Here is a 21849-nt window from a genome sequence, read left to right on the forward strand (position 1 = left end):
GGTAGCATTCATAGTATATATAACATATTATGCCTGTATGCCATATATATAATATACAATGTATATAGAGTTTCTATGCACACACACCCATATATATGTACTCTATATACATATATATTGCTAATAATCATTCCTATAATAGAAAAGTGATTTGAACAGTTCTCAAAGGAAGAATTTAACTATTAATAACCACATGAAAAATGCTCCAAATCACTAATAAGAGAAAAGCAAATCAAAACCATCCTAAGGTTTTTCCTCACATTCTGCAAATTTGCAAAAATTACCCCACAATGGCAATATTGATTCAATGTTGGAGGGTTTCTGGAATGATAGTCACACTTGTTGGTAGAAGTGATACAATCATTTTGACAGGGAATTTGGAATTATGCAAATAAAATAACTAAGATGTTCATACTCTTTGACCAGAGACTCCATTCTTTGGCTTTTATATTTCTAGGAAGTCATCAACAAGAATAAAGGTTCCATATATAACAAGATATTAATGGCAACACTTTTTGTGATAGCAAAGAATTAGAAACAAAGTAGAAACCCATCAATTGAGGAATGGCTTAAAAAAAAGGTAGTGTACGAATGTAATAGAATATCACTGTGCTGAAAGAAATGATGTAATGATGAATACAGAAAATGGAAAAATCTGCATAAAAGGATGCCAAGTGAAGTTAGCAGAAGAAAGCAACATATATAATAACTATAACAATGTAAATATTAAGAACTACATACTAAAACAATCAAAAGTAAATGTAACAAAATTATAAAGATCAGGCATAATTTGAATGAAAAGAATAGCACATCTTCAAATCATCCCTTTGTAGAGGTGGAAAGTACATAGGTGTTTGCACATGTTTTTGGACTTTTTCAGTGTATTATTAAATTGTATTGATTTTTTCCTCTTAGAAACACTATTTGTTATATGAGATGGCTTTCTGGGAAGGGAAAAGAAAGAGATACTAGGAGTGACTATGATTTCATAAAAAACACAGACTACATAAAAAACTTTAATAAAAAAGAAACATAGTCTCTGTCCTCAAGGAGCATCAGCCAACACACAAAAGGAAACTGAAAATCAGGGGATGGGAGAGATGAGAACACCTGGAAATGGTTTTATAGTCCAGAAAGAAGGAAAAGAATACCTTATTCTTTCTTTTATCACTTGGGGAGACAAGCTGAAGGCTACCATCATTTTCTAGTTCATCATGGTAACTTGAACTAGAAACTATCTCCAGCTCCCAAAAGCCTCAATAATATAGCAATCATACTTTATATTTGTTCCGCACTTTATAGTTTTTACAGTTATCCTATTTTATCTTCATAAAACTTGAGAAGTAGGAATGAGTTATCCTCATCTTACAGGGAATAAAGCATAGGCTTGTGGAAGTGACATATCTATGATCATATTACTAGCAGTTGACAGATCCTAAATTCCAATTTAGGGAGTATTACATAAAAATTAAACAAGCAATTAAATGCTTAAAGCACTAGTCTTTTAATAGGCACAAAATTTTCATGCACAAAAGAAACCATAAGGCTTAATAGACATTGAGAGGTAAGGGTAGGTATGGGGTGGGGGCAAAAATAAGGGAAGAAGAATTTAGATTTAAGTAGTAGGTCTAATATTACATGGTGATAAGAGCAGAGAGGAGATATATTTACTGCAATTCAAATATGATGATATTCGTGCATTCCCTTGCAAGTAAGGATTCTCTGATTCATCTCATTTTATTTCTAGTGCTTAGCATATTGTCTGGCAGATAGCATATTACTTAATACGCTTAATTGTGCTTAATACCTGTTGACTGATTCAAGTCAAAACAATGGTTGAGGTAAGGTATGTTACAATAGAAAGAATGTGGCAACTAGGGTGAGAAGACAGTCCTAGATTCAAGTTCCCATTCTGCTTCTTATTACCTCTATAACCTTGGGCAAATAACTTTCATGCTATGGGCTTTCATTTTCTCATGTGTAAAAATTAGATGATTGACCTAGATGCCTTCTGAAGTAACTTCCAGCCCTATTTGTAAGGTTCTAAGACCTATGATCTTATGAAGAAAAAGGTAGAGCATGGCATACATATCTTGTTAGAAACTGTGCTCTGAACTTGGTCTAGTTTTCTCCAAACTTTCACCATTCCTCTTAGTTAACACAAAGAGTGCTTGAGTCATTTCTCTCTTCCATAAAAGTAGAGCTTCAGAATGCAATCAAGAATCTTGCAGGGAGATGGCAGGTGCTTACTTAAATGCCTCCGATTGGTTTGTCATTTCTGATGTCACAGATAGAGAAACTCTGGCATTGGCTAGAAGAATAGGGCATGGAAGCTCCTAAATATAGAAGATTATAGAAAAGAGATTCTAGTGCAGAAGCAGGCTATCTCAAATGAGCATTATGGATTTCAGAAAGGCCCCCAAACTGGGAAGATTTGGGAACTATTACTCACAGTATGTAAAGTGCTTTGCAAACTTTAAGGGCTATATAAATACCATCTGTTTCATAGTTTACTCTAGAAGTGACTAGAAGTTTATTACTTCAAGGCTTTAGAAGTCATCTAATGTAATATTTTCATTTTCCAGATGACAAAACTGAACCTCAAAGAAGTTAAGTTAAACCCAAGATTACACAATGTATTTAGTGAGTGGTAGATTCAGACCGACAATGCCCATTTCCTGATTCCTAGAACTTTCAAATGCCAACTTAAGTGTCATAATTTTTTTCTTTCCCAATAAAGAAATATAAATATCAGCAATTATTATGATTATCTCACTCCTTTTATAGCTATTTCCTCCCTGAATTCCTACAACAATTATTGTATATGACATTTATTTGGTACTTATTATATGATGTATGATATTTGTCTTTTTCTGTCTATCTGGCATATACAGTATATATTCTATTCATAATATGGCTCTAAACATAATAGCAATTTATTGAATGTTTGTTGCTGTTGATGCAGATAGAAAAGAGAGAAGCAGTAAGTCATCTGGAATCCCATAGATTACTTCCCCAGTCTGAATCAATAAGCCTTCTGGCCTGTAATAAGACCGGAGATCTATATTGTCATCCATCCTTCTCTCTTCTGTCCTTACTTATGCCTATCACTGGACAGGCCTCTGGCAAGGTGAGTAGGAAGCTTTTACATATTTGAAGTCCTTTAATTCATCTAATCATTAATGTTTTATTAGCGATTTCTAATCAATTACTTATGAGACAGATTAAAATCATGGTCCCTCTCTCAAGACTCTGCCCAATCACCATCTATACAGTTACATAACTTCAAGACTCTTCTATTAACTTGATACTATTTAGATTATCTTTACTTTTTTAAACAAGCATTTATTAAGCACCCATTGTGTACCATGTATTGTGCTAAGTATTTTATAAGCATTACCTCATCTGATCCCTACAACAATCCTGAAAGATAAAATGCTATTATTTTCTTCATTTTACAGCTAAGGAAACTGAAACTGAGGTTAATGGACTTGCTAGGGTTATGTGGCAAGGGGTATTTGAGTCCAGATGTGAATTCAAGTCTTCCTGACCTCATGTCCAGGGGTTCTATCTGTGGTGCCACCTAGCTTCCTACTTTCCCCAACTTCCCCTTTTCTCCAGTATCTATACTCTTTTCTTCTAAATTCAACTATATGCATTATATATGTAATTGCTTTCTGTTGTGAATGACTAAATTAAAAGGAATCACAGAAAAGAGACACAAAAAAATGATGACATTTTTCTTTAAAATGGGCCCAGGGAAAAAGAAGCATTGGAAATGCAGGTTTTGTCATCGTGCCATTTGTGGATTGAATACTAATGAGCACTTGTCTTTAAATCAGAAGACCTAAATTCCAGATCTGATACTTTCTAGCTGTGGGATTTGGGACAAGCCACTTAATTTCTCCTCATTTGCAAAACTGTAAAATGGGAATATTAATTTCCTCTCTATTTGATTGCTATAGTATCTACTTCAAGGATTAATAAATCTTAAAGTGCTGTATAAATACAAGCTGTTGAGAGCTTAAAGATTACTTTGTGGGTAAACGTGAGCATCTGTCTTCCATTTCTTCTCTCCCCCCACTTAACAGTATCTTACTTTTTCCAATTACATGTAAAGAAATTTTCAACATTCATTTTTGCAAGATTTTGAGTTCCAAATTTTTTCTCTTTCCTTTTCTCTCCTCCCCAAGACTGTAAGCAACCTGATATAGGTTATACATGTGCAATCATTTTAAAAAATATTTCCATATTAGTCATATTGTGAAAAAATTCAGAACAAAAAGGAAAAAACACAAGAAAGAAAAAAAATTTAAAGTGAAAATAGTATGCTTCAATCCACATTCAGTTTCCATAGTTCTTTCTTTGTATGTGGATGGCATTTTCCATCCCAGACCTGTTAGTCTTGTCTTGGATCAATGTATTGCTGAGAAGAGACAAGTCTGTCATACTTGATCATTATACAATCTTTCTGTTAATGTGTACAGTATTCTTTTGGTTCTACTCATTTCATTGAGCATCTGTTCATATAAGTCTTTCTAGGCTTTTCCTGTCTTCCATTTCTAAAGAAATCCCTTTTTCTAAATTATCTCCAAGTTCTAAATCTAACAGAACATTTGTCTTACCCATTAATGTCTTGAAGTGACATGATTCTGAAAGTGGGTTAAATAATAGCAGGAGGGACCAACAAAAAAGGAGAATTTTCTTATAACATTTGTGAAACATTATAACCTATTGGCCATATGAGAATGTGGAATTATTTCATTTTTATATACCTTCCTGCTCATGGTTTTTTCTCCAACAAAATCATGCCTTCTGTGGTTCTTCTTTAAATTTGAATCCTAAAGCAGTCAAATTAATTCTAACATTGAGGGAAAGTTTATTCTCTCAGTATGAATGGGATTCCAGAGCTCAAATGCCTATAAGAACATGTCGCAGAAAGCAATATGGACAATTTTAGATAAAATCTCCAGAAGATTAAGATAAAGAATAAACAGTTTTGTCTCCTTTATATTTCTGTATCTCCTTATAAATCCCACATTCTATGGCCTCTCTTCAGGACCAAGACTTACACCAACTCTCCTTATTGCTTAGGACTTGACACACCTTCTTAAACCTCAAGCTTTCTGTAAAGCTTTCTATGGCACAATCTAAGGCTCAATCAACTTTTTGAAAATATTGGTAAAGTCTAATCAGCACTGATAATAGTACTTATTTCATTGTATTTTAGCATCTAGATAGACCAGAAGACTTATCTTCATAACTTTAGATCCTGCCTCAGATACTTAGAAACTGTGTGATCCTTGGCAAATCACTTATGACTATTTGCCTCCATTCCTCATCTTTAAAATGAACTGGAGAAGGAAATAGCAAATAAAAAAACCCCTAAAAATGAGGAGACTTGGAAAGTTTAATAGCTTGTTTTATATAATGCTTTAAGGTTTGTAAAGTGGCCTTACATACATTATCTAATTTGCTCCTCCCAATCAGCTTTAATTTTCTTTTCATAATCAGCTTTTGAAGTAGGCACTATTATTAGTGTCTTTGCAATTGAAAAAACTGAGACCCTAAGGGTTTAATTATTCATTTTTATATAAAGCTTTCAGGTCATACTTTATCTAATTTGAGCCTTTCAAAAAATCTTTGAGGTCCTTGATTTACCAATGAAACTAAGTGACAAAGAGGTTAAGTGACTTGATTAGAGACAAGATGCTAGTGTTTTAAGACAGATTTTCAACTAAGGTCATTTTGACTTTCAAGTCCAACAATTCTACCCACCATGCCACACTAACTCTTTTAAGTTCCTGAGGTCATTTAGGGAGCAAATAGATGCATTAGATTCAAACTCAGGTATTTTAATTCCAAATTTGCTACTCTTTACTCCAATGAATGCTGTTTGGGAAAGCAATCCAGTACTTGGCGATAAGAGGTTTGGGTACAGGCACTCTGATACTAGTCATGTTAGCTGAGGTCTGTCTCAATTTTTTTAATCTGTAAAATTCAAGTGATAATCACTTCACTGCTTCCCTCCCAAGGCTATTATGAAGGGGGAAAATGTTTTGTAAACTTTTACAGGATCATATTCATATGAATTATTACTGTTATGTGCAGTAAGCTTTTTAACCCTCTCATCTATAATCCCCAGTTTTCCAACTGCAAATTACAAACTTCATCTCTATGGACTCCTCGGGGAGTCAGAAAGGGAAAGTTAAAAGGCAAAGGTGTTTGGGTTGGAAGGATGATAGACACAAGGGGCAAAGCAGGAGGAATAAAGTGAAGCTGTCCCGCAGCCCCTCTACTTTCTTATCTAGTAATCAGGAGAAAGGGAACCAGAACAGGAGTTGACTCTTATCAGCCCATCAATTTCTACTTAGAGGAGTCAGATAGAGAGAAAACAGAACCTGCTGTTCCTTGACATCGAAAGCCTAGGGGCAAGAATAACCCTCTCTTATTGAGAAAATAGGGGCTGCCCTAAAGATAGAAACACCATCTCCAAAAGGAGAAATCCAACGGGAAAAGCGTTTGGCTAAGAAACACTCCCCTGAGACTGCTGAGCTCCAGCTAGCCAAAGAGAAGCGGCTCACTTTTCTCAGTCTGGCTCACAGAACGCGTCGTGCCAGGAGGCCCCCGTGAGGGGAATAGTCTCCTAAGGTTTTCGCTCTGGGTGCCCAATAGTTTGGAAAACTGTCCCTGTGGGATGAGGGAGTGGCTGTAGGAGGAGGCGGCTGCAGGGACTGGGGCAAAGGCAGACCCGGGCTCCAAGCATTTGACCGATGTGCCTCCCTCTCCAGCATGAACCTGGTCACTTCTGCACCAATGGGCTACCAGGGACAGCGACCTTGCAATTCACTTAAGGTAACTTGGGGATGTGCGGATCACGGATGGGCTAGGCAAGGAAAGAGTGATCCTGGAAAGCTTAATCTACCCTACAGAGTTTCAGAACTTCCTCTTGAGTTCTTGGCTTAGAACTCTTTTAAGAAACTCATTTCACTTTCCAAGAAAATTTTTGTCTCATGCTTTTCTTCCTGTTGACAAAGGCTTTGTAACACCAGAAAAAATATCTTTAATCACTTAACAAAGTGACATTTATTGCTTCGGTCCATTTGACTTGAGGCTGTTTAACCAGGTGCCAGCCCTGTTCTTTGTGGGATACGATGTCAATTTCGGGGATGGGAATGGGGAGTGATATTTATGAAATGTCCTTCAGTTATACTTCTTATTACCATTATCATCATGACATTTATTTTATTGTCTTTTTTATCATTAATAATATTGTCTATCATCTTTCTTTTTCCTCCTTGGACTTTTGCTTAACACCAATCTTGTCTTAATGAACTAGAGAGATCTAGATGACAAGGAAGCTCTGGTTTCTGAACATAAACAAAAAGAAAAGGGAAATTTTCGTCGGTCCTCTGCTATTTTTAATGTTGTCAACTCAATCATAGGATCAGGAATAATAGGTAAGGGTATTTTAAATTCTAATCTTGCTCTAAGCATATATAGTCATACTTTGAAAGATAATATTATTTTGAAACTATAATTCAAATATGATGAAATTAGCTATTATTTCTTGAATTTTTTTTTCATGTATATGAATGAATACCAGTTTCATCTCTTCCAAAGTAAGACGAATTTCATGTTGATGTTCTACCCACTAGTGGTTAGTGTTCTTTCCTGGGATGGAATAAGATGGTAACTTAAAAGACTGTTAAGTTCTGACCCTATTTTTTTTAAATAGCCTTTTATTTACAGGTTATATGTATGGGTAACTTTACAGCACTGACAATTGTCAAACCTCTTGTTCCAATTTTTCCCCTCCTTCCCCCCACCCCCTCCCCCAGATGGCAGGATGATCAATAGATGTTAAATATATTAAAATATAAATTAGATACACAATAAGTATACATGGCCAAACCATTATTTTGCTGTATAAAAAGAATCGGACTCTGAAACATTGTACAATTAGCCTGTGAAGGAAATCCAAAATGCAGGTGGACAAAAATATAGGGATTGGGAATTCAATGTAATGGTTTTCAGTCATCTCCCAGAATTCTTTCGCTGGGCATAGCTGGTTCAGTTCATTACTGCTCCATTGGAACTGATTTGGTTCATCTCATTGCTGAGGATGGCCAGGTCCATCAGAATTCTGACCCTATTTTTTTTAAAGGTTTTGAACAGTGAGCTATGGTATCAAATAATACTTTTTTCCATTCTGCATTTAACAGCTATTGCTTTTGTTATCTTTCTAAGAACCTCTATGGGACTGAAAAATCTCCATAAATTATAAACTTGTGAAGGAAATACTGTCACTTCAAAAGTAAACATTTCAGAGGAAATGGAAAAAATGCACTTCTTATAGATACAAAATCATTATGATATTTTACAAGCATATTTCTGCAGATCATGCTTTGTCTAAAAAATGAATTTTGGGGGGCATCTAAGTGGTGCAGTGGATAGAGCACCAGGAAAGCCTGCGTTCAAATCTGACCTCAGATACACTGCCTAGCTGTGTGACCCTAGGCAAGTCACTTAACCCCAATTGCCTCAGCAAAAAAAAACCCAAAAAACTGTTTTAAGCTTTATTTCAAAATAAATTTATAGTCTATCTAAGCTTAAAGAACTTAGTTTTAAAGTTTTTCCCCAATAAATAAGTAGACAAAAGCTTTTCTTGAAATGAATACATTTTTATCCTTATAGTAAAGTAAAAGTCATTGTGTTTTCCAAACTAACTGTCTTCCAAAATGTTAGAAAACAAATAGCTCAGAAAAAGTGCAAAAAAGAAAAGGCACTGACTGAATACAATTTTGTTAGATTGAAAATTATCAATCGGTTATTTTCCAAGCTATAACTGCAATTTTGCCTTTTCTTATTCTTTTTAATCATCTTCATACATTTCTGAAAATCAAAAGTTTACTGGTATCATTGGATCTTAGAGGTAAGAGTATATATAGACAAGTCCAATTTGCCCATTTAAAGAACTTAGAGATTCACACAGGTACAAAGAAGCAAAGATGAGATTGACCTCAGACCTCTGACTCCAAAATTGAGTGATCTTTCCATTACACCAGACTCATATTAACTTATTTTTTATTTGATTATATCCCCAAATACATAACACATTTTCTAGTATATGTCTTAGTTTTCATTTCACCCATACTCAAAGAAACCATTATTTGTCAATATTCAGTATCTGTTTTTTATTTGATGCTTCTTTAGTAAGACCAAATGGTTCACCTTTAGTATCGAACTTTGTTCTACTTCTAAACTCAATATGCAAATTAACATTAGTCAGATGACAATAGTATATGGTGCTACAATTATACTACTGAAACTTATAGTATAAAATTAGTGCAAATAACCTGAATATAAAAGAGCTACTGCATGTTTAATCAGTAGGGGTATTTGTTTTCTTTTTTCCCCAGGGTTACCTTATTCAATGCGGCAAGCTGGTCTTCCTTTAGGGATACTGCTTTTATTGTGGGTCTCTTATGTGACAGGTAGAGTACTCTGTAATTCCTTGCTGAATCATTATTACTACCTGAATAGTTTCAAAGAATATCTGCATTTGGATTTGGGGATATTATGCTGGCAATATCTGGGGGCATTTACTTCCATTATTAATCCAAAGTTCTGATTATCAAAGGCAGGGCATTATATTGACCATATTCCAAACCCTTTCATGTTTCTATTTCATTTTTGGAGAAAGTGTCAGGTCAATTTTTTTTAAGGTTTGATTAAAGAATGAAGGATAGAAACTGGAAGTGTACATTGGTCTCCTTCACAAAATCATTAACAGAGTATAATGCATTCAGAATTAATGGGCCTGTCCACCATCTGTGCAGGAGTTATTGTAAACACAGATGCTTAATTATTAGTTAAGTTTTTTCCTCCCACAATGTGCATACTGTCTATGAACCTGTCCTGAAGTTCAGCAATTCAGAATTCCCTGAAAATTTCTATTTCTTCTCTCCTTTTTTCCTTAGATTACTTCCATCTATTATCCTTTTCCCAGTTCCTAGAAAGAGTTCTTCATATCTTTCCTAACCCAAACTTTATATCTCACCTGCATTTTCTCTTCTTAACCACCACTTCCAATGATACTTTGAAATGTATACGCTTTAACCTAGTTCTCTTCCATTAGCAAATAAAGCATGTAGTAAAGATTAAATGGAGAAAGAATTTGGGGGGAAAAAAAAAACCTCTCAAAAGCCAACAAGCTTCTCCCCACCTCCAAGATCCTCCCAGTTCATCACTTCTTTGCAACTTTTGCTCTGTAGCCCCATTTCATTTGTATGACCTCCAGAATTTGGTGCTTCTTGCATTTAATCATAAAAGTTTAACTAAAATACTGGATCTATTTAATCTTTCTCATCCAGTTTCCTAAGGGGTTTTCTCTAGTGATTTTTAATTTCCTGCTTCCCAGTACATTTGTGCTGTTAAGTAATTAATTTCTTCCTAGGTATATTTACTTATGGCTTATTTGAGGACATTGAAATATTATGTGCATAACAAATACATAGAAGCCTAACAAAGTTCAGATTGTTCATAAATTCACTTCTGTTCATTCACTTTTTAGAGGAGTCAGAATTGCCTCTTGGGGGGTTGGACTAAGGCAAGTAGAATTAAGTGACTTGCCCAAGATCACACAGCTAATGTCATGTATCTGAGGTCACATTTGAAGTCAGGTCTTCCTAACTCCAGAGCCTCCCTACCCCCAGAACTGCCTCTTAAAATGAATGATACCAGTGTTACAAAGGCTTAGCTCAAACTATTAGCAACTCCGTTAAGATGTTATATGTATTTTTACAGTAGTAATTAAATGAAAGAAAAATGGGTCTTAAATAATTTTCTCATTTTACTTTCTGAGAGGTGCTTAGAATCATAAGGTCTTGGGTTTACTTCTCACTTTTTCTACGTACAGTGTTGTTAAAGAATCACAGAATTTTAGAACAGGAGGTAATTATTTACATCTCTTAGTTCAACTGCCTCCACAGGCTCAAAGTCACATAACTATAAAGGACAGAAGACCTATGTCCTCTGACTGCAATTCCATCTATTTACAATACCAAGCACATCTTGGAGTAGTCTCTTAGACTCTTTAAGCTTTAGGTTCTTATCTGTAAAAGAAGAATAATGATCCTTCTACTACCATTCTTCTAAGTTTCATTAGGTTCACATTACCAGTGATTATCATTCTTTATGTCCTCTCATTAATTAGTTCCTAATCCACTTAAATGTATTAGCAATCAGTCCATATCTTTTCATCATATACATACAAGGATATTGTAATAAACTCAAATTACTTACTGACCGAAATCCAGCTAAAACAGGATTTATTAGTTTGTTATAGCCTTGATTAACTTATGTGAACACATATTAATTACTCCATTCTATTTCTGAATGCTACCAAAATATTATTTCAATAATATGTTCTAATTTCCCCCCTAAGAACCTTAAGCCCCACTGACCTATAATTTAAAGGAAATATCTTCTTCCTCTTTTTGGATAACTAGAACCACATTTGCTTTTTCCCATTATGGCAGCACTTCTATTATCCACATCTTTCCAAGTAATATTTACAAAAAGTGATTTAATAGTTATATCCACAGATTCTTTCCACAATCTAGCATTCATTTGGTACAAATCTGCTATCCTTAAATAATTAAGAGATGTTAAGAATCTCTTGCCATATTCTTACTTAACTTGGAGTCTATTCCCTATTGACTACTTTTGTTTATATTTCATAAACTGAAGACCATCTTTCTTGGTAGAGAGAATAGAAATAAAAATAGAAGTTAAATACTTTCAGAAATGAAATTTAACAAAAGAGTAAATTGAGGCAATTCTCCCAGCAAGATAACATTTATTAACAGAAGCATGCTGCCTGTCAATAAAGACCCTAAGCCAAAGGACAATTCCTCTTTTATAGGTTTTGATGAGTACAAAACAAAGAGTGGAATAGGGTGGGTGACATCATGGGATGGAGCAGAACATAATTGGTTACAAAACTGAGATTCAAGGAACAGTGTGATTTATTGGAAGTTTGGTAATGGGGATTAGTAATGACCTCTCTTCCCTCGTGAGACTATGAAGTACTCATTATTGGAGTCTAGTTGAGTTTTTTGGACAGTAAATCAGACATCCTTGCAGGATGGTTTGATGGTAAAAAGATGCATCCCCCCCAAGGCAAAAAAAGATCAGTGATTAGCAGCATAGCTGGATATCTAAACTTAATCTATTATAGACCAACTGAATTCTAAACCAAATTCAGAGACAAAGAGCCATGGCTCAAGCAATTATGAAACAAAAACAATTCATTTTAAATAGAATTAATAAGAAAATAATATGGATCAATCTTAAACTTCTCAGAATTTTTGTCTTTTCTTAATTACATATTATCATTATTCCATTAGCTCAGTGCTCCTTCTAATCTTTCTTTGATTTTTCTTTTGTGTTTAATATAGCTTAAAAAATTCTTTGATTGTCCTTAACATTCATTTGAGGTTTCAAGCTGTTCTGGAATTTAGCATTCCTAAGAGTCTTAAAAGATCAAGGTTCTTTTTGTAGTCAAACTCAATTACTTGTCCTTGTTTCCAATCTCTGTATATGGATTTTTAAAAACCAGAGTTGATCACTGAATTCTGAGATTAGCCAGACCAGTCTCATTAAAAAGTTGTCTCCTTTTCTTCCTCATTAGAATTATTTGTGTTTATATTTGAGAACATAATATCCCTTTCAAATCAACATTATCTAAAGTAAAAGAATTCTGTGTTCTACCATAAGCTTCTCCCTTTCCTTTCTGAATTATTTGGAACCTATTTTTCAAAGTCTTAGATCCTACTCTGACCATGCCCCTTCTTTTCTGTATGTTTCCCTTCACCTACATCTATTATTTGTGTAATCTTGGTCAAGTCACTTAACCTCCTTGGGCCTCTGTTCCCTCAACTGTAAAATGAGAAAGTTGTATTGAATACCCTTTTAAATTCCATTTAGCTTTAAGTCCATGATCCTATGATCCTATCATGAACTTGTCCTGAAGGTTCTAATCATGCTACTTTGGAAATTTAACCACTACTCCCTTGTTGCTTTCTCTACCTGTTAAGGTTAAAGTAAGAGAAGTGACAACTTTATTTTTAGCTCTATTTTTAGCACAGAAGAATTTGTAGATGTCTGAATAATTGAAGTTCCTCACCCTGACTATATTATGCCTCTACGCCAGAATTCTGGCTTACTTTTGGAAATCACTATCCAATTTCTGTTTCTGGATGATGGATCTATAATATAAAAGCACCTTACTATTGCTTCTGTTTCTCTTTGCATTTATCTTCATTTGAATACTCTTCACCATGTTCCATTTATCTGACCTTTGCTTTCCACGCTATTATGTTTTCTTGTTATACAATGCTACTCTATAGCAAAGAAATGCTACTTTCTTAACTAGAGTTCTTAAAGACAAGCCTGCAAGTAAGGGGAAAAGAAGTATATCTCTTCTCTTTTTGACTTCACATTCTAATTTGGCTGGTGGTTTGCTTCCAGACTTGTTAAGTCTATTTTAAGACTTTAATGAGGATGTTCAGCCAGACAAGTGGTTTGTCTCTGCCCTGTTCCTCTGTTTATAAGATGCTTTAAACTGTATTTGAAGGTAAAAACGGACAGTGATGATTTTTATTTCCCTTGTTTGTTGGTTACATCAAAAATATATGCATATGTAATGATTGAAGTGAGCATTTCCTGGATTAATAACATTATATATATATATATATATATATTTACATATATTCATGGGCACAGCATAAATGAAATCATAGTTACATATGGATTAAAATTTGATTATAACAAAGCTTCTAAATGAATATTAATTATTTTCATACCTGAACCCTTCAGAGCATGTGTGTATATATGTATATGTGTGTGTGTATGTATGTATGTATGTTTAACCAATGAAGTACTTCTATGGATACCAATTGTGAACTCACCATACTTTGATATATGGTTTCAAGGGGTTCCTGTGGATTAAATAAACATAACTATAGATATAATTACAGGCATAGATATAGATAGATATGTCACTAGTAGTCAAGTTTCTGATGATGCTAAATCTGATTCTCCAAAGTTAAACTGGTCTTTTCATACCAGACATACAGTCCATTGGTCAGAGTTCAGAAATGAAAACAACTTAGATATCATTAATCCAAAATTTTCATTTTTACAATAAAATGATCCCCCCCCTTTAAATTGAATGGATTATCCAAGGTCATATATCTAGTAAGTGACTTAAGTGACCCCCAAGTTCTATGACTCAAAATCATCCCAACTTCCATAGTCCCAGCTTGCCTTGTCATATGAGGGCCACTTCAGGGCTTTTCACAACTAATGCCTCACTGGCATAGTCTTTCAGAGCCTACAATCACCTTCATGCTATGACCAGCCTGTTAGTAGAGAAATTCTGTTTATACATGTTACCAATATTTATTTTCCTTTAGAACTAAGAATATGGTAAACTTCATAGCTTAAAAAACACCTTTAAATGGATTCAGAATCACATTTAATGGTTTGGAAAATTGATATGACTAGGGATATCACACTTTAAACCATTTATGTTCTATATATTTCACCCAAGATTGACCCTCTCAGAGAGGATCAAAAGGCTGTAAATAAAATATTATAGAAATGTTTCTTTGTGTTTACTTAATAACTATAATACAGAATTGCTGGAGTTTTCTTTTTATTCTATGAGGCCAATTGTATACTTTTCCTAATCACATTTTGTCTGTTACCTTGAGAAAAAAAAATGGAACAATATGCTGCATGGTTTTTTTAACTTAGTTTTCATATAATTTTGCTTATATATATATATTATAAAAATGAGGAAATGAGTCAGATAATAATGCGAGAAATTCCAAAATTGCAGAAAGTCAGTATAAGACCTGAAAATGGAATTCTTGATACTCACTACAGGGTCTTTCCTTCTATTCAGGTCAATGCACTAATCCTTTGAGCATATTTATCCCTAGAATGGAAAAAGTTCATGGGAAAACAGCAGCATTAGAAAGTCATGGCATCCTAAAAATAAACTCATACCTTATCAAGTTAATTCTTTAAGCGTGATCTATTTAAATTTTGTTTTTGTTGTCATCTCAATCTAAACTGGCAGCATGTTAGCATTTTTCTTCCAGAATAATTTAGATTTAAACAAGAAAATCTTTGTATTCAATATATAATCTCATGCATAATCTCTTTGTTTTCTTAACAGACTTTTCCCTTGTTTTATTGATAAAAGGAGGAGCCCTTTCTGGAACAGATAGCTATCAGTCTTTGGTTCATAAAACATTTGGCTTTTCAGGGTATCTACTCCTCTCATCTCTACAATTTTTATATCCTTTCATTGGTAAGACCACTATTAAGTTAAATATTAGCAATTTTAGCAAAGTTAAGTATTTTCATGACTGTGACAATTACTTCTGAAATTAATGACACTTAAAATGAAGCAATGTTAAGGATTTTATGCAATCTGTATGTTTTAAAGAATACATGGAGACATTGTTTACCTAGGTAATTTATAAGATAATAATTCTAAGAGGAAATCCAAGACCACTATCATGTTATTTCTCTCTTTGCCCATATTGCCTCCATCTCTATTCTAAACTCCTTCTGCAGATCTCACTTACCAGGTACCAGGTGAGACATTCTCTTCAGTCAATACAGGTTTTGGTAGCAGTGCCAGTGATATTTGATCTGTTTCTATACAGATGTAGAGGCTAGTGTTGCATCTGTGTCAATATGTCAGATGTTATCCTTTTCAAGATCCATTTCAGAAAGTAATCTCAAAGAGGACATGCTGAAAGGAAGTCAAGGTAGTGAAACTAAAAGAAATGGAATATTCTGATAATTTGTTGGTCCTCTTCTATTTTATTTTCATGAGAATCTTTTCAGGGAAAAATGAGAGTATGATAAGAATAAAGCATATCTTCTTGGGTCTTAAACTAACAAGTCAAACCTATAAAAATTTATTAAGCACCTACTATGTTCCAGGTATTGTGCTACGTTCCAGATATGCTAAGGCCTAAGGATGACTAAATAAGAAATGAAAACAAGAGAATCAAATAGTTCATTAAAGAATAAACAGCATTTCTATAAACTTAATGATTCATGAAAAACATTTACAAGACTAACACTCTATTTTTAATGTGCTTTGGCTCCCTTGAAACTTATAGTAAATTGTTCTTGTTGTGTGTAGTATCATAATGAAATGGTAATCTCTTCATTGTTAATGTGTGTAATCAATTCACCATAGATAGTTGATCTGAATGGACTAGATTTATTAAAAAGTCACTAACAAATATTTACCTTCTTCCTAATTATTTTCATGACAAATATAATTGGTGATTTTAACATGTCATATCGGCCACCTTACAAATTGTACAATGGCTGTAAACCTCAGCAGAAAAGCCAAGGATTATAAAATTTCTAGGAAAAGTCTTTCTTGTTTTTGCAAATGAGGTAATGAGTTAGAATGTCTTTCCCTTCAGTACATGTATACTTTTAACAGTGTGATATAGGTTGTATCTTTGTGAATTCAACAATTTTCAGTGTGCTAAGAGAACTGACTAGTTAAAGGATCCTAGGATGAATACCTCCTAAAGTAAATATTTATTTTCATAATGAATATCTATCTTCTTATCACTTGTGATTTTTAAATTTGGGGTCATCTTGAATACTGGATATACAGTTTTAATTCATATGTTTTAGCTGAATAAACTTGAGAATGCCCATATTGAAGAAGTAGCCTCAGACTGTTCTTCAAACTATTCAAGATTCAGATAGAATTTTAGAAAAGTAAAGATGACAGATCTCTGGAAATGAAAGAATGGGAACAAAAAAGATTTTATATATTTCTATGTCATGCATGGCACATTTCCAAACCTGACCATGTGTTGTGGCTTAAAAACCTCATAAACAAATGCAGAAAAGCAAGAATATTTAACACAATGTTTAATAATTATAATGCAACAAAATCATATTCAAAAAAAATCAAAGAAGAAATTACTTAAAATTAATTAGAGATTAATTTGATGCCATAGAATTATTGAGTAAAAGAACAAGTCTTGGAAGTGATGGAAAATTTCTTCAAAAAAAATGACAATGAGACAACATAGTAAAACTTAAGGGATACAGCTAAAGGAATTTTTAGGCAGAAAATGTTTAACATTTTTTAAAAAAGAAAAAAATCAATGAACTGGGCATGCAACTTTTAAAAAGTAGAAAAGCAACAAATCAATCCCCCATCTAAATATGAAAGGAAAAATCTGAAAATCAGAGTTTCACAAAATTGAAAGTAAAAATAAAAAGAAATCCCAAAACAAAACACATTGAAATGACAAATATATAACTAGGAACTTTTTTTGAAGAACCACTCAGGATTAAGTATATTATTGATAATTGTGTCTGAAATTAACATATTATCTTTATTTTGTTTCTAGCTATGATTAGCTATAACATAATAACAGGAGACACTCTAGGCAAAGTTTTTCAAAGAATTCCTGGAGGTAAGTCCTAATGAAAGATTTTTTGAGCTATTAACTATATTTATATGGATTCATATTTGATATCTATTTGATAGTTGGATTTTTTTTGGGGGGGAAACCATAACTAAATAGAGATTTTTAGTCATCCTATAGTCATACTTACTAATAGTAATATTTATCTTCATTATACATCATTCATTTTATCTTTACACATTTATATACGATTATTTCTCAGTAAACTAAGGGCAATTTTCTTTTGAAATTTTCATATAGTCAAATATACTTTGCATTATATATTCAGTGATCCTAACAATATATTCACATGCTCTCTATTTTCTTAGAGGGAGCCTTAGAGATCATCTCATCAAACCTCCTGTATCATGCAGATCAACAGCATCTAGAATGCATTTTTACCTGGTCACTATTTGAACACTTCCAGAGAAACTCCTTACCTTACAAGGAAGTCATTTCAATTATTTTTGTACTGCTGTAATTGATAGACTTTTTTTCCTTATATTGAGGAAAAATGTAATCCTCACCCATTGATTCTATTGCATCACTTGCAAGCTATTCAGAATAATGCTAATCATCCTTCCATATGACTAAAAACAGCTATCAATCTACATCATGCCCAATTTTCTCTTCTTGCTAAACATCACTTAGTCTTCATAGAACCTGCTGCTCATACTCCTCTTGTCACCTTCTACCTGTCAAAATAATTTCCAAATAACATCAGAATTGAATATCATATATACTTTAACATGTTTAACATGTATGAAACTGCCTGCCATCTAGGGGAAGGGATGGAGGGAAGGAAGGGAAAAATTGGAACAGAAGTGTTTTCGAGGGTCAATGTTGAAAAATTACCCATGCATATGTTTTGTCAATAAAAAGCTATGATAATAAAAAAGGAAAAAAAGAATTGAATATCATAAAGTAAATGTGATGTGATTGATGAAAAGTACAGTGGGATTACCTCCCTCCTTCCAATACAATACTTTTATCTTGTTTAGCTATTGTTAGTAGCTCCCCATTCTTGAGTTATAGTGAGTTTACAGGCACCAAACCTAAAATCTCTATTTATTACATAAACTATCATTCATCCAAATTTCTCCAGTCCTGTTTTGAGGCAATTGATTATTTGAACCCTAACTGTAGTAGTTCACATGTGTCCCCCTAAATTTCAACTTATTAGTTTTACTCTAGTGTTCTATACTCTAAAATCTGCATGGCTCCTGATTCTGTCATCAAAGAAGTTAACTATGCTCCTTATTTTTGTATCATCTCTTGTATTGATAAGCATGGCATAGGTTTTCAAATCATCCATTTAAAATATTGAGGAAGACTGGCTGAGGACAGCTCTATTGCATTATCACTAGAAAACTTCATAAAATTAACATCCAGCTATTAATCTTGTAGATACATTTATTTAACCAGTTTTGCGTCTGCCTAACTGCTGTGATCCAGCCTTTATTTATACATCTTATCTATAAGAGACATCGTGGTATGGTGAATAAAGAGCTGCCTTCAGAGTCAAAAACATCTTGGTTCAAGTCCATCTCTTACATATACTGGTTGTGTGATCCTAGGCAAATCAGTTAAAGTATTCTCAATGCCCAAGACAACTTAGAAAGTTAAAACTATAAATTTAGAAAAACTACCATTTTGTATTGCTAGAGAGAATATTCTTATCAATTCCCCTCTATCAAGAAATTATACAGGTCTATCACATTACTTATAGATATTCAGATGCAGTAAAATATTAAAAATGATTTTGATACATTTCAGAAATAAACAATAGTTAATTTTATATAGTATTTTATAAGATAGTTAACCAAGTACTTTACTGAGATATAAATAAATAGTCCCTCTAATTTACAGAAGAGGAAATTAAGATAGCTTATCTCTGGTCATACAACTTTGCTTAGTAGACTACTAAGGAATTAATAGATATTTAATAAATGTTTTTAGTTGATTGACCATATTATCCTAGATAAGAAAACCTTTTCACTATGTTCCTCCTCCAACCCTCCATCCAACTTTTATTTATAAAATGTGTCACCTGAGCCCAGGGGTCACCGATCCACTTTGACTTCAGCACCATTTATTAGTGAATTTGGGTTACAGTTGTCAGTTCTGATAGTCAAAGTTTCCTTATCTGAAGGCAAGTGAAAATAAGGAAACCTCTCTAACATGGAGTACCCAGGCCAAAGTAGGGGAGAAAAATTCTGGGTAGATATCAGTTTATTGACTAAGCACTCATGAACTTGAAAGACTATAGAATTGACAGAGAAGTCTGAAAGCATCTACTATCCCAAGGGAGTAATATAGTTACCAACTATCTCTTCTATCAATCTCAGCATTGAAGGGACACTGAAATCCATTGTGCAAGGTTGACTATGACTATATCATTACCATACTTAAATGTTCAGAACAGTTTTATTATAATTTGAGGCTCAATTGACCATGCTTGAAGCATCCAAAGACTCTATAAATTCTCCTCTTTCTTAGCCATTTTTTCCTTAAGGATGGTAGTAAGTCAGTATCTCAATTCCTTATGAGTTACCATTGGAGGTCAGGATGCTTGAAAAATTGTCAAGCAAGATAACTTAAGCTTACATTTTATTTCAGACACTTAGCAACTGTGTGATCTTGAGCAAGTCACTTAATTTCTGTTTAATTTAGTTTCATTATCTGTAAAATGGGAATAAAAATAGCATCTATTTCTCAGAGTTTTTATGAGAATCAAATGAGGAATAATTGTAAAGCACTTAGTATAATGTCTTGCACATAGTGAGAGCAGCATAAAAATGACCTATTATTAGTTGTTATTTTTCTATGTTTCATGAGCTATTAAGCCACCAGCAAGCTGGCTTTTAATCACAATAAAATTATAAGGATTAATGACATCTAGCTTCCACATTTTCATTCATAACCAAAGGAGAAATATAACTTAAACACTAGGATGAGTGCAGTAGCTCCTCAGAGGTAGCAGGGTTTCCTGTGTAATAATAACTGATACTTACTGAAGTAGAACTCACAAACTATTTTTATCTCCCTAGGAGGGTTGACATGGATACCTGTAGTATCTACCTAAATTGGTGATTTGAGGATCAAATTAGATATTATATGTAAAGCACTTTGCAGAGATCTTAAAAGCATAATATATAAACAGAGCCACTGTTGAAAGTTTCCCTATATTTATCTTTGCCTAGAATGATCTGTTTATTTTTTAGTGAAATAAATACTAAAACAAGATATATAATCAAAGAATTCTTTGCCTTGACAGATTATCTTCCCCATCATTAAGTGTGACATATTTAATGCTAAGTGATTCCTTTTAACTTCTTGGAAGAGAGCCAAAATTAAAGGCCAGAATATTTTCAATAATAGTCATTACACAAAATCTATTTTTCAGGACTCCTCATAATACCAATGTTTTTAGAAGGGCATTTGGATATTTTCCATACCTTTACAGGAAATCAAAACTATAACTCTTGATGCACACCAGATTAAGTATGCCCTCACTGAAAGCTGTTTTCATAGCTGTATCTCAAGACCATGAAATATTATATATGACTCATTTTCCAGATTCCCTAAAAATAATTTATTTTAAAAGTGGATATTCATATACATATTTGCCTGATAGGTATTGGAGGAGGAAAAGAAACATTTATGAAGCCCCTATTCTGTGTCAGGTATTGTGCTAAGTGCTTTAGAAATATTAAACCACATGATCCATTATTGGTGATAAACCCCAAAGTCAAAATAACTAGTAAGATACATATAATTAGGCCTTAATGTGTCTTATCATAACATTCAATCTAAATGTTCCCCCAGAACCTTAAAGGTTTTTTAGCATGACATGTTGGAATTATTCGTTTTCTTTTGCACATATTTCTCTATTATGAATATGAATCTAGGTAAGGAATGAAGATTGTTATCCAGATGATTCAAGTTACTGTTTTCCCAAAAATATTCAGAAAACTGAAGCCTTTCTGATGTAGTTCGGGACTTGGTTTACCTATACCATAATCTATATTTCATGATATAGAAGACTCAGCTTAAATGAATGAATTCATAATTCATACTTACTTTTCCCTTACGTATTATCCATTTGCTATAGAAAAATTGGGGTGGCACAGTGGATAGAGCACAAAGATTGTAATCAAGAAGACCTGAAATAAAATATCAACTCGGACACTTTTTATCTGTATGATCTTGGACTAGTCACAACTTATGTTTTCCTATACTGTGTAATGGAGATAATAGCATCTGTCTCATAGGATTGTTATGAGAATCAAATGAGATATTTGTAAAGCAC

General features: G+C 33.4%; 1 protein-coding gene across 2 annotated transcripts in view; it reads left to right on the forward strand.

The window, feature by feature from the left end:
• Positions 1-2362: 2362 nt before the first annotated feature.
• The window catches only part of SLC38A11 (solute carrier family 38 member 11), a 68775-nt gene continuing 49288 nt past the window's right edge, over positions 2363-21849 (forward strand). The window contains exons 1-7 of one of the 2 annotated variants that reach the window (XM_003763910.3): positions 2363-2453; positions 2966-3130; positions 6792-6855; positions 7340-7460; positions 9423-9497; positions 15254-15388; positions 17481-17546. In XM_003763910.3, coding sequence (XP_003763958.1) covers positions 6793-6855; positions 7340-7460; positions 9423-9497; positions 15254-15388; positions 17481-17546 — 460 coding nt within the window. In that variant the 5' untranslated portion in view covers positions 2363-2453; positions 2966-3130; position 6792. The remainder of the gene's footprint in view (positions 2454-2965; positions 3131-6791; positions 6856-7339; positions 7461-9422; positions 9498-15253; positions 15389-17480; positions 17547-21849) is intronic. The other variant, XM_031960556.1, reaches the window with a different exon arrangement.

This window comes from Sarcophilus harrisii, chromosome 3 (genome assembly GCF_902635505.1).
Source record: "Sarcophilus harrisii chromosome 3, mSarHar1.11, whole genome shotgun sequence".
Lineage (NCBI taxonomy): Eukaryota > Metazoa > Chordata > Mammalia > Dasyuromorphia > Dasyuridae > Sarcophilus > Sarcophilus harrisii.